Below are 10,796 nucleotides of genomic sequence, written 5' to 3' on the forward strand. Positions count from 1 at the left end.
TGATCCCATGTAGAGAAAATTAATTATTCAAACTTGTGTAAAAATATACTCCATTCATTTTAAATTATAAGACACTTTTAGACAAATTTTATGTACTAATAAACCTCATAAAATACACTTTACAATTTTATCTTTTCAAAAAAAATATAAACTCTTAAAAATATCAATTATTTAATATATTCAAAAAAGAAAGGATAAAAATTTATCATAAAAAGAGAAAAGGTAATATTAAAATTGATGTATGTAATGAAATTTTAATCTATTCAAAACATCTTATATTTTAAAATGAAAAAATTCTTTTAAAAGTATCATATAATTTAAAAGAAAGAAGTACTTTTTTAGTCTGTATTATAGTGTGTTTTTAGAATGATATTTTGGTCATTAACATAACATGCTTAATGGAACATTAATTATATTTTTCAATACAATCCCTATTTAAACTATTTATAAGAGAAAATGTGATGTAAATTTAATATTTCTTTATTTAAATAAGAGTTTATTATATTTTCATATAAAGATAACAACTTATCCATGTTTTCTTTTGGGTGAGGTAACCTGAGGTGACTTGTAATAATGTTCTAAGAAAGTATATATATTCGTTGATTGTTTAGTTAGGGTTAGTGGCACACGTGTTCTCTTGCTGTACCATTAACAGCAACCTACCGCATTCAAAATCTGTTAAAACCCCCACAAGTAAGCTCGTCGTTCGGTTAGTGGGAATTGTGAAGTGGTTATAATTAATGGCGGAGCTGATTTTAATTATTTCACTCAACCCCCACGATTTCCTCGATAATTTTTTCCAAAGTACTATTTTATTACATTATTTAACAAGTGCCAAACTCACTGAACAATAAACATGCTCCAGCCCCACCATCTTTTTTTTTTTATTACTTACAAATATTTAAAGCAATTTTATTTAATGTATAATTAGATATTAAATATAAATATTTTTAATTTTTAATAAAAATTTTAATTTTAATTTATTAAGTTGTGTGAGAACAACCTCTTTTATTAAACCTAACCTTTATCGGTAATCCCACCACGTTATTAATCAAACAACTGTAGTGATCTGGTAACAGCGACGGGATGGTTGACATAACATAAATTTTTGACATCGCGTCCTATTTCATGACGCTTTCAATTTCTGAGCGTATATTTCTATCGGATGACTCATAACTAAATCCTATTCATTTTTTTTTATATTGTTCATGTTTGAATTCCACATAAAAATCATGTTCTTACACGAACACTAATAAAGTCAGAGTCCGGTGGCGAAATATCGTTGGTTGCAAGTGGCAACATCCTGGTGGCCCTGCCTACCGCGTCGTGTTTTTGTTTTTGGTAAGAAAATATATTGTTCCATAAAGACGACATCGTATTCTAATCTCCAATCTCTTCCAAACGTTCTTGTTTAATGAGGGCAGTCTTTTTCATTTATTACGATACAACTAGACTGGATTCACCTACATTTTTCATTGTTCATAAATAATATTAAAAATGCAACTTTCTCCAACATAACTAACTCAATATAAAAAAGGTTAAATCAGGATATAAAATGCTTACCGAATCAAGCTCAACTTTCAACCACAATTTCAACCGTTGGTGACGGTAACACGTCGGAGCTTTTGGAATATGGTATTGGTAGAGGAATCTTTTTTAGTTTTTAAGAGCACCTGCTTTTGTTTTTAGCACACATGACCCTTTAACTTTTTTTTTCCCCTTTTTCTTAGGGGTTGGGGTTGGGATTGGGTGTTTCTTGCCATACCGTACCGTGATGACTGATGAATGATGACCCGTGTATTTCAAAATTTGTTGGTTTTGGAGAAAATGTGATTTTCATCCAGATAATAACGTGTAAGAGGCTTTGGCCCCATCGTACAGAAGTTTGGGTCCACGAATTTTTAAAGGATAATAAAATTTTTACTTTTTCAAATTTTATTTTAATTATTGGTACGGTCATTCGATTTAATTTTTATTGATTTAATTTTTTAAGTTTATTTTAATATTTGACTTAATCCTTATTATTTTAAAAAATAACAATATTAAAATCCATTAACATGAATAACAAAATATATATTGCAACCATGTAAATTAATAAAAAAATATAATTATTTATGTAGGAAAACATAAAATTTTAAAAAACAAATAAATACAATGTAAGAGATTGTACTGATTAAAATTAACTTAATTTGATGATTAATTTGTTCTCATTCAACTACTATGTCCAATCATTAATATACTTTATACATAAAATTAATTTAAAAATTAATTTATATTTTAAAACTTAAACGACTAATATGATAATTTAAGAAAATATTAAGAATTAAATTTATAAAAATTAAATTTAAAGAACTAAATCAATAACTAAGTCAGTGAGATTAAAATTTTTATTATTCTAATTTTTAATTAAAAATAAAATTAAATCTGTACTATTCAATTTTAATATCAAGCATCAGATTTATGACTATATCACTTGATGGGCAATTATTATGTATTTCGCTCTCTTTCTTTTGAAGCCTGAACTCATCATATTTTATTGAATTGTTGCGTGGACTGCTTATTCATATCATGACTTCTACAAAAGTCATGATCCCAGTGTGGCTTGGTCAAAGCATTTTTCCAACTTTATTAAAAATTATCCCGCAGTGATCAATAGAAATTCCGATACCTAAATTCAATAAGACCATTTTTTAAAAACTTTTTTTCTTTCTTTTCCCCCTTATTTTTCTGTTCCACTTCTTCCTCCTTAGCTTTTCTTGGAGGCCCGGAATTGATATCTCCTTTCAATGATTTACATCATGTGTGTGTGTTTTTTCTTTTTCATTTCGACATCTTAATTGTTAGTTTTCAAATTTTTAATATTTCTTACCAGAATTTTTTTAAATGTTAAATCCAACTTTTCTAAATATGATTTAGACGATTCAGATGTCAAGAAAATAAAAAAAAAAGAATGAAAAGGCATCAAGCCAATATGAATCCTTAATGCTTTGTTTAGAATGAAAATAAAATAAAAATAAAAAATTATAGTAAAAAATATTTTTCACCATTGTTTAGTCAATAGAAAACTAGACGGAGAGAAAATAACTTTTTCTTGTGTTTTTATCATGATTTTTTTTGTTTCCTATTTCATTCCTATTCCATAAAAGTCATTCATTTCTTCATTTAAATAATATAAAGAAAATTACACACAGATGTACACAAAAAAATTAATTATTACAAGGTTTGTTAGCAATTAAAATAAATCCATTTACAAAACAATATTATTATAATTGTTAATAGATTGTGTAATAATTAATTTTTCATGTGGCATTTTATTGTAATTCTTTCATAAATCTAAGATATTTTTTATAAAATAAAATGTTAAAAATATAATACATTTTGAGTAGTTCAATATGAAATTAATGATCTTTTTAATAGCTTTAATTAAAAATATAATTAAATGAATTTTATAATTAAAATCATTTATTAAATAAAGATAAGCATAAAAAGAAAATATAATTTTAAATATAAATAATTAATTAATTAGAGACGTTATCGGTTATTCTTTTTAAGAAATAGCTTAAGGAAGAGAGTACTACATTTTGAATTTTTATAAAGAACGAAAACACAGGTGAGGTAACAGATTGACATATATTGGTACTATTCCAAAGAAGAGAGAGGTGATACACAATATTTTGTTTATAGGAAATATAAATTTTATTGCTTCTACTGATATTATATTGGTAATTGTTATTTAATTATTTAATATTTGGAAAAACGCGTTACATACCGAATTAAAAAGGAGGAACAGAACTCAACTACCTGCTGGGAACGCAAAGCCGACGCCAATGGTTTCAATGACGGAAAAAGGGAGGAGGAGGAGCGATGCACAGTATAAAAATTGGAAAATTGACAGAGAAAGAAAGTGGAGTCTTTTGACTGAGCCCAGCCGGCAAAAGCCGTCTAAGAGACCATAATGCTCTTTTAATTTCATTAATACGCGTTGAACTTTCAGCTGTTCTTCAAGCGATACCTCCCAACCTTCTCTGTTATTACGCTTCTGATCCATCCATTTCCTTACTCTCAATTTGAAGCTCTACGAGGTATACTCAATCGCCATAATTCCATACATTGCCTTCCTCTATTTACTTTTTATTTTTCAGAAGATTTTCTTTTTCTTCATAGTTTGCGGCTCTTGCTGCGGTGTTATTGGAGGGTTGCGTGTTTGATTGAAGTCAGTGGCCTTAGAATTTGCTCAGTTTGAAGTTTTCAAAGACTTGGATAGAGCGTGAATTTTTAGATTCATGGTCAGTGCTTTGACGGACGGTCATAACATGATCTGGGCATGAGCATATGAGGAGAAGTCCCATTTTTTCTTTTGGACAAATAGAATCAGTTTGCAGCTGTGTATGGATCGTTATGAAGGTCTTGATCGAACGAGAAACTTTGGCTTGCGAGCACTTGAGCTTTTCTTTTGAAGGGTGAGATAGTTGTAAATTAGCTAAGTGCAACATGGGCTGCATCAGTTCCAAGACATCAGCCGTGGAAGACGGCCGAGAGGATTTGACAAAGAAATCTTTATCTAGCAAGAGAGGGTCAGAGCTACGTGTTTCACGATTGAATTCCTCTAAAAGAAACGAGGGGGTTTGGGCAGCAGATAAGTTGGAAGGAAGTGATGTGAAGATTTCATTGATTGACAAGAAAACCAATGGCCCATTTCAGTTGTATGATGATCAAACGGGGAATAAGGAAATAGAGAAGCCTGAATTAACTATCCTTAACAACCCTGGTCTTGGAAAGGTCCCAAAGGCTGCAGAAGGAGAGCAAGTTGCAGCAGGATGGCCGAGTTGGCTTTCTTCTGTGGCTGGTGAAGCTATCAAGGGATGGATACCTCGAAGTGCCAATACTTTTGAGAGGTTAAATAAAGTAAGTTACTAACTATCTAGTTTATTCAGTGTTTATTTACTCAGTCTAAGTTTTGAGTCGCACTTTTATCATAGGTAATTCGTACTATGTTGTAAATGCAATTGCCAAATTTCTGTACTCATTACCATGTCATAGAAACTCTTATTAATTTTTTATGGTTAGATTTAGTAGAAATTTATAACTGGAACCGGTTTCTTTTTCTCAATAGAACTACCCTAATATTTGCTTTCACAGAAGATAATTATCTTTATCACATCAAAATGATTAATACAAGTAATCCTGTGGATGTTTTATTCATGAAATATAAACCAGGGTAATTGTTGGCTGATCCCCACTTATAAGGAACCTTGAGTTTTTTGGGAATAAATGAAAGGTACTTAGGAGAATTTGATTTCAAAAACTGGGAGACCAGGTACTGCATAAAAATTCGTTTTTGCAATTGCATGTGATTCTTAGAAGTTCCAAGGTTATTTCTCATTCTTTTGTACAAAAAGAGAATACTGGTTGGGTTGGTCTAGTTATGTCTTATTGCAACGTCAGTTTCTTCTGTGTGGAGATGATGCTCTATTTGTTTTTCCAATAAGCCATGACATCTGACCTTGCAGATTGGCCAAGGAACTTACAGTACTGTTTATAAAGCACGTGATGTGACTCACCAAAAGATTGTTGCTTTGAAGAGAGTTCGGTTTGATAACCTTGATCCTGAGAGTGTAAAGTTTATGGCAAGGGAAATCCTCCTTCTGCGTAGACTTGACCATCCAAATATTATCAAGTTGGAAGGCTTGATAACATCTCAGACCTCTCGCAGCTTGTACCTCATTTTTGAGTATATGGAGCACGATCTTTCTGGACTAGCATCACGTCCTGGCATCAAGTTTTCTGAACCACAGGTAATGACCAATTCTTTTTGATATTGTGCTTTCCGTCTTCATTTTGATGTGAGAAGGTCTGAAGTAATGTTTCTTATCAGGTTAAGTGCTACATGCAACAACTTCTTCGTGGGTTGGATCATTGTCATAGTCGGGGCGTCCTCCACCGTGACATAAAGGGCTCAAATCTTCTCATTGACAACAATGGCATCTTAAAAATTGCAGATTTTGGTTTGGCAAGTTTCTTTAACCCCAATCATAGTGTTCCATTGACCAGTCGTGTAGTCACTCTCTGGTATAGACCACCAGAACTTTTACTCGGAGCATCTCATTATGGAGTCGCGGTAGATTTATGGAGCACTGGTTGCATACTTGGGGAACTGTTTACTGGCAGGCCTATATTGCCAGGAAAAACAGAGGTATGATAATCAAGAATCTACTTTCATCATTCAATCTCAATCTATAAATGCCTTCACTACTGGTCATCAGGCTTCATTAATGCTTTTGATGTATGCTATATAGAATTTCTATTTATCTTAATCTGAGAGATCAAATGAGAATGCTTGAAGCCTTGAAAATTCTGAGCATAATTATTATTTAAGAATTATGAATGAAAAATTACATATGCAGTGCAAATACGTAGTGGACATTTACTCATTCCTTTATACTATTTGGGTAAAATAGTGATGGTCCCTTTTTGTTTGTGCGTTACGATATAATCTAAAATGGATAAAGTGAAAAGAAAGGAAAGAATCTTTTAATAGATAACGTGAGCAAGGATCTTAACCTATAAAACTAATAAAGCCAATAATATTGTTAGAGCAGTAGGTGGAAAAGATCTTCAACACATCATACTCTAGTAATCCAGAAAGGAAAACTTCCAATTATATAAACAACTCATAATCTTACCCTACCTCTATTAGCTTCTACCTATTTATACTATACAAGGATTAGATTTTTTTTTTTTTGGCCTGAAGATTAGACTTAATGATTAGAGAATATAACATGAACAAAGTAAATAACTTCCTATCTACTATTTAGTGGACGGTATGTGCAGCAGTTAGCTATGGAGTAACTACTGCTCTCTCGTGTGTTCTGCCACACCCACTCCCCTATTGACTTTTACACCCACTACTTCAACACATTCGGATCTTGCACGTTTCCATATCCTCTCTTACTGTTTCTCCTATCACCCCGCAACTACTCCCGTCTGCGGTCCTGGCCCTCTTCCTACATCTGCTGTAGGTTTTCAAGGGTTGTGGGACCCTGTCAGGTTATCTCCTTGTCTTTTACCCCTTTCTGTCCACGGTCAAGTTTACAGTTAAGTCATTGGCGGGTTCCACTTTCTTGCATAATTCCAAGCTCATATATACTAGAATAAACAGTTGCTTCTGCTTTGTCAAATTGATATTGTAAGTTAAATGTTAATGTAGTTATATATAATTAGATTTAATTCCATGTAGGTTGAGCAACTGCACAGGATTTTCAAGCTTTGTGGATCACCATCTGAGGACTATTGGCTAAAACAGCGATTGCCACATGCTGCAGTATTCAAGCCCCCGCACCGATACAGACGAAGTATTACAGAAACATTTAAAGAATATCCATCTGCTTCAGTGAGGCTTATTGAGACACTACTTTCTATAGATCCCGCACAACGAGGGACAGCAGAAAGTGCTCTGAAAAGTGAGGTATGCCGGTTATGTTTCCTATATGATCTATAAATGTGTCTGGTTGAGACTGAGTTGTCCTATTCCAGCATGATCCAAATGGCACTGAGTAACTTTTCCTCATCTTAATATGTGCCTGAGCAGCAAAACTCTTTTTTGTTATATTCTCCCAGTTTTGTCTTTGTCCTCATTTTCCTTCCTTGATTTTCTCAGCTATAAAATCTTTTCATATTAATCTGCACCAATTGGCTGGGTTGCTTATCAGTTTCCCAGAGACTTGTTGATTAAATAGCACCTTTATCCTATTTTAGACGTGGACAGATGTTTGAATCATGAAGTTAGAACCTAAAAAGAACTTTTGTAACATACAAAGAAATAGTTAAATCAAGATATTTATTGTCACCATACTGCTATATTGGGAAGTAGAAAGTAGCTGTATCTCTCCTGCAATGCCTTAAACAAGATATCGCAGGAGACCTTTTTCATTGTATATGATTCTCCTTATTGATGTTTTTTTCCTTTATTGCTAGTTCTTCTCTACAGAGCCCCTTGCTTGTGATCCATCAAGTTTACCAAAGTATCCTCCCAGCAAAGAGATTGATTCTAAATTACGGGATGAAGAAACCAGAAGGTACTTGCTATTTATTGATTCTCTTAAGTTGAGTAAGAAACTGGGAGAGATTTTTGTTTTGGCAGCTAGTATTCCAACTGTTTGCCTTTTGAACTGCTTGATTGATTTATATTGTCAAATGGGAGGCTTTCTCATAATTTAAGCCTACTGCTTATTATAATCAGATTTTGCATTTAGTCTCTATAGTTTTTTTTTTTTTTTTTTTGTGTAACACTAAAAACACTGATACTATAAAGACCTAAGTAACAAATGTCACCCATTCTTGTTGAAATTATGGAGACTGAAAATACTGAAAAAATCCTATAGAAACTAAAAGCAAAACCCAGTGAAACTATAGGAATTGGTGATTATGTTTTCCCATAATGAGACATTTATTTGTCATCTCAGGCAAGGAGCTATGCCGAAAGTTGGCTCAGGAGTTAGACAAGAAAAGGAACGTGGGGTAACTATTCCATCAAAGCACAATGTTGATCCACGCATATCAACACAGGTAGTCGAAAGAAGTTTCTAATCCTGACTTCCCCTTGTTTTTTCCTTGTTGAAACTAAATTTCATGATCTGCTTCTGATGGATACCTCTGGATATTGTGTTATACTACAGTGTACATGTAATGCATACAATTGAAATTGGAACAAATAAACGGAAAAAAGGGCTGGAAGATTTGTGCGCTTTGGACTATTAGGTGATTCATGTTGTAGATCAGTTCAGTAATGTTAGGTTGTTAAATAGATCATCACCAATGCCTTTGATCCATCAATACTAAATTAAAATGTGGAAATTTTTTTTTCCCCCGTGGTCTCCTCGTCCCACTTTAAATACTATGCCACTATAAAGGACAAGTAGGTGGTCTTATTTCTAATTTTTCAAAGAAATATACCACAGATCTCACTTTCAGTATGTTATTGCTTTTATAATCAATTCTTCTCTTTTGTGCAATATTAGCTGGTAGCTCCATAATATAAAATATATTTTACCTTAAAATACTACATACGTGAGATGATTACTTTAGCACATGAAGAACACAAGCATTGAGTGTCAAGTTTGGCACATTAAGAGCACATGTATTGAGTCTCCCAATCATAAATCTTGTTTAGTTGATCACTGCTTAAATATAATATCAGCAAAGCTTTTTTATGCCTTTACTTTTCAGTTCTTTGAACAAGACCTGCCCCTTTCTGATAGTCCTGTGTTTGTGCAACCAAACCTAAATCATTGGGGATTGGAAGCTACTGAGTGGGTTAGTGACATAATTTTAAGAAAGCACAGAAAGGTTTGGCTTTGTATGACTCGAGCCTATTGCTTGGATGTGATTTTTACTTCACATGTGGACATGCATTACAACTACGAATTTCTCATATGCTATGTTCATACTTTTATATCTAAATGCTTATTTGACTGAGAAAATGGCAGTGTTTTGTACATCTGCTTTTCCTCTCTGAAGTCAATGCAAGGACAGATTATAATTTCAAAGTTTTCATCTGATTGCATTCGTTGCTAAAAATACAGACTAATAAAATTGAGCAATATTTGAGTATTCCTCTCGTCAATTCCCCCAAAAGAAAAATGTCACCGATGCCTAATGTTTCTCCCTTTCGGAATTTTCAATACGTATCTGTCTCTGATTCTTAATTTATCGTATTCTTATTTGATGCAGCAAGGACATCATTCCAATTCAAAGAGCCGAAGTGAAGTGTTTAATAAAACCCACAGAGAACCTGTTTCTGGATTTTTGGTTTATCCCTCACAAAAGCAGTCACATGAGAAAGAGATGGAAAATAATTTCAGTGGGAATCTTAATAAGAGGCCTTCACATTCAGGTCCATTGGTTCCGGGTATTCAATGGGCAAGGGTTGGAAAGGAGGTTGATGAAGGGCCTCTGGGTTCAAACAGAATCAACTTGTCAAAAGTATCTGGCTTAGTTGCCTCGAGGACTTCATCATCTGAAGATCAGGAGGAAAAACCAATTTCATTGCTGCCTAGGAAAACAATTGAAGTTAAAAAATCTGTGGAGTCAACCAATGGATCAGATTCAAGAAGGCATGATAGGAAACGCCAGTCCCCACGAATTGTGGATCTCAGTCAGATAGAAAATGCAAGAGGCTCCACTCAAGAATTAACTCCGGTAGGTTATTATAATTTTTTGTTTTGTTTGATTTACTTAGTCAATATTTGGGAGTGAAGGCCTCTATTGTGTATCTAATGCTATTTTGGTTTTGTTATTTTCTTCGGTTGCCTTTATTATATCTAGATTTATAAATTTTTCTGGAGTTTTGTAAATTCTTGTTGTGGATCACCATTTCAGGGAGGCCGAGGATACATGGAAAACAAGATCTATCTCTCCGGTCCACTACTAGCTTCTTCAAACATGGATCAGATGCTTAAAGATCATGATCGAAAGATCCAAGAATTTTCAAGACGCTCACGAATTGACAAATCAAGAGGCAGGAAAATTCGTGCGCAGAGAAAGTAGGCACCGGTTAGTTAGTTATTCACTTGTTACCAATTCTGTAGCAGAACGCATAATTTAATGACTATATTATCTGTCAGCATTATACAGCAGAGAGCTTTACAGTAATGTTTAATCATGTAAACTGAAGGCATCTATGAGAAGAAATTGATGCTCCTTCCACTACTCACATTTCTCCAATACATACATAACAAGCCAATTTTGAAGCAACAAATGATCTTTGATGCTTCCTATATATGCTATCGATTTCCAGA

The 10,796-nt window shown here is 33.2% G+C and overlaps 1 protein-coding gene across 1 annotated transcript; it reads left to right on the plus strand.

Annotated features, from left to right (window-relative positions):
• The first annotated feature begins 3,801 nt into the window (after positions 1-3,801).
• LOC129312979 (probable serine/threonine-protein kinase At1g54610) lies at positions 3,802-10,777 on the plus strand. Its single transcript, XM_054955786.1, has 9 exons — positions 3,802-4,082; positions 4,165-4,905; positions 5,511-5,795; positions 5,876-6,193; positions 7,238-7,465; positions 7,975-8,075; positions 8,463-8,565; positions 9,730-10,197; positions 10,378-10,777. The coding sequence occupies exons 2-9, from the start codon at positions 4,492-4,494 to the stop codon at positions 10,543-10,545; spliced, it is 2,085 nt and encodes a 694-aa protein (XP_054811761.1). The 5' UTR covers positions 3,802-4,082; positions 4,165-4,491; the 3' UTR covers positions 10,546-10,777.
• Positions 10,778-10,796: the final 19 nt, after the last annotated feature.

Source organism: Prosopis cineraria, unplaced genomic scaffold (genome assembly GCF_029017545.1).
Source record: "Prosopis cineraria cultivar Desert tree isolate PC_DT_omini unplaced genomic scaffold, ASM2901754v1 PC6, whole genome shotgun sequence".
Classification (NCBI taxonomy): Eukaryota; Viridiplantae; Streptophyta; class Magnoliopsida; order Fabales; family Fabaceae; genus Prosopis; species Prosopis cineraria.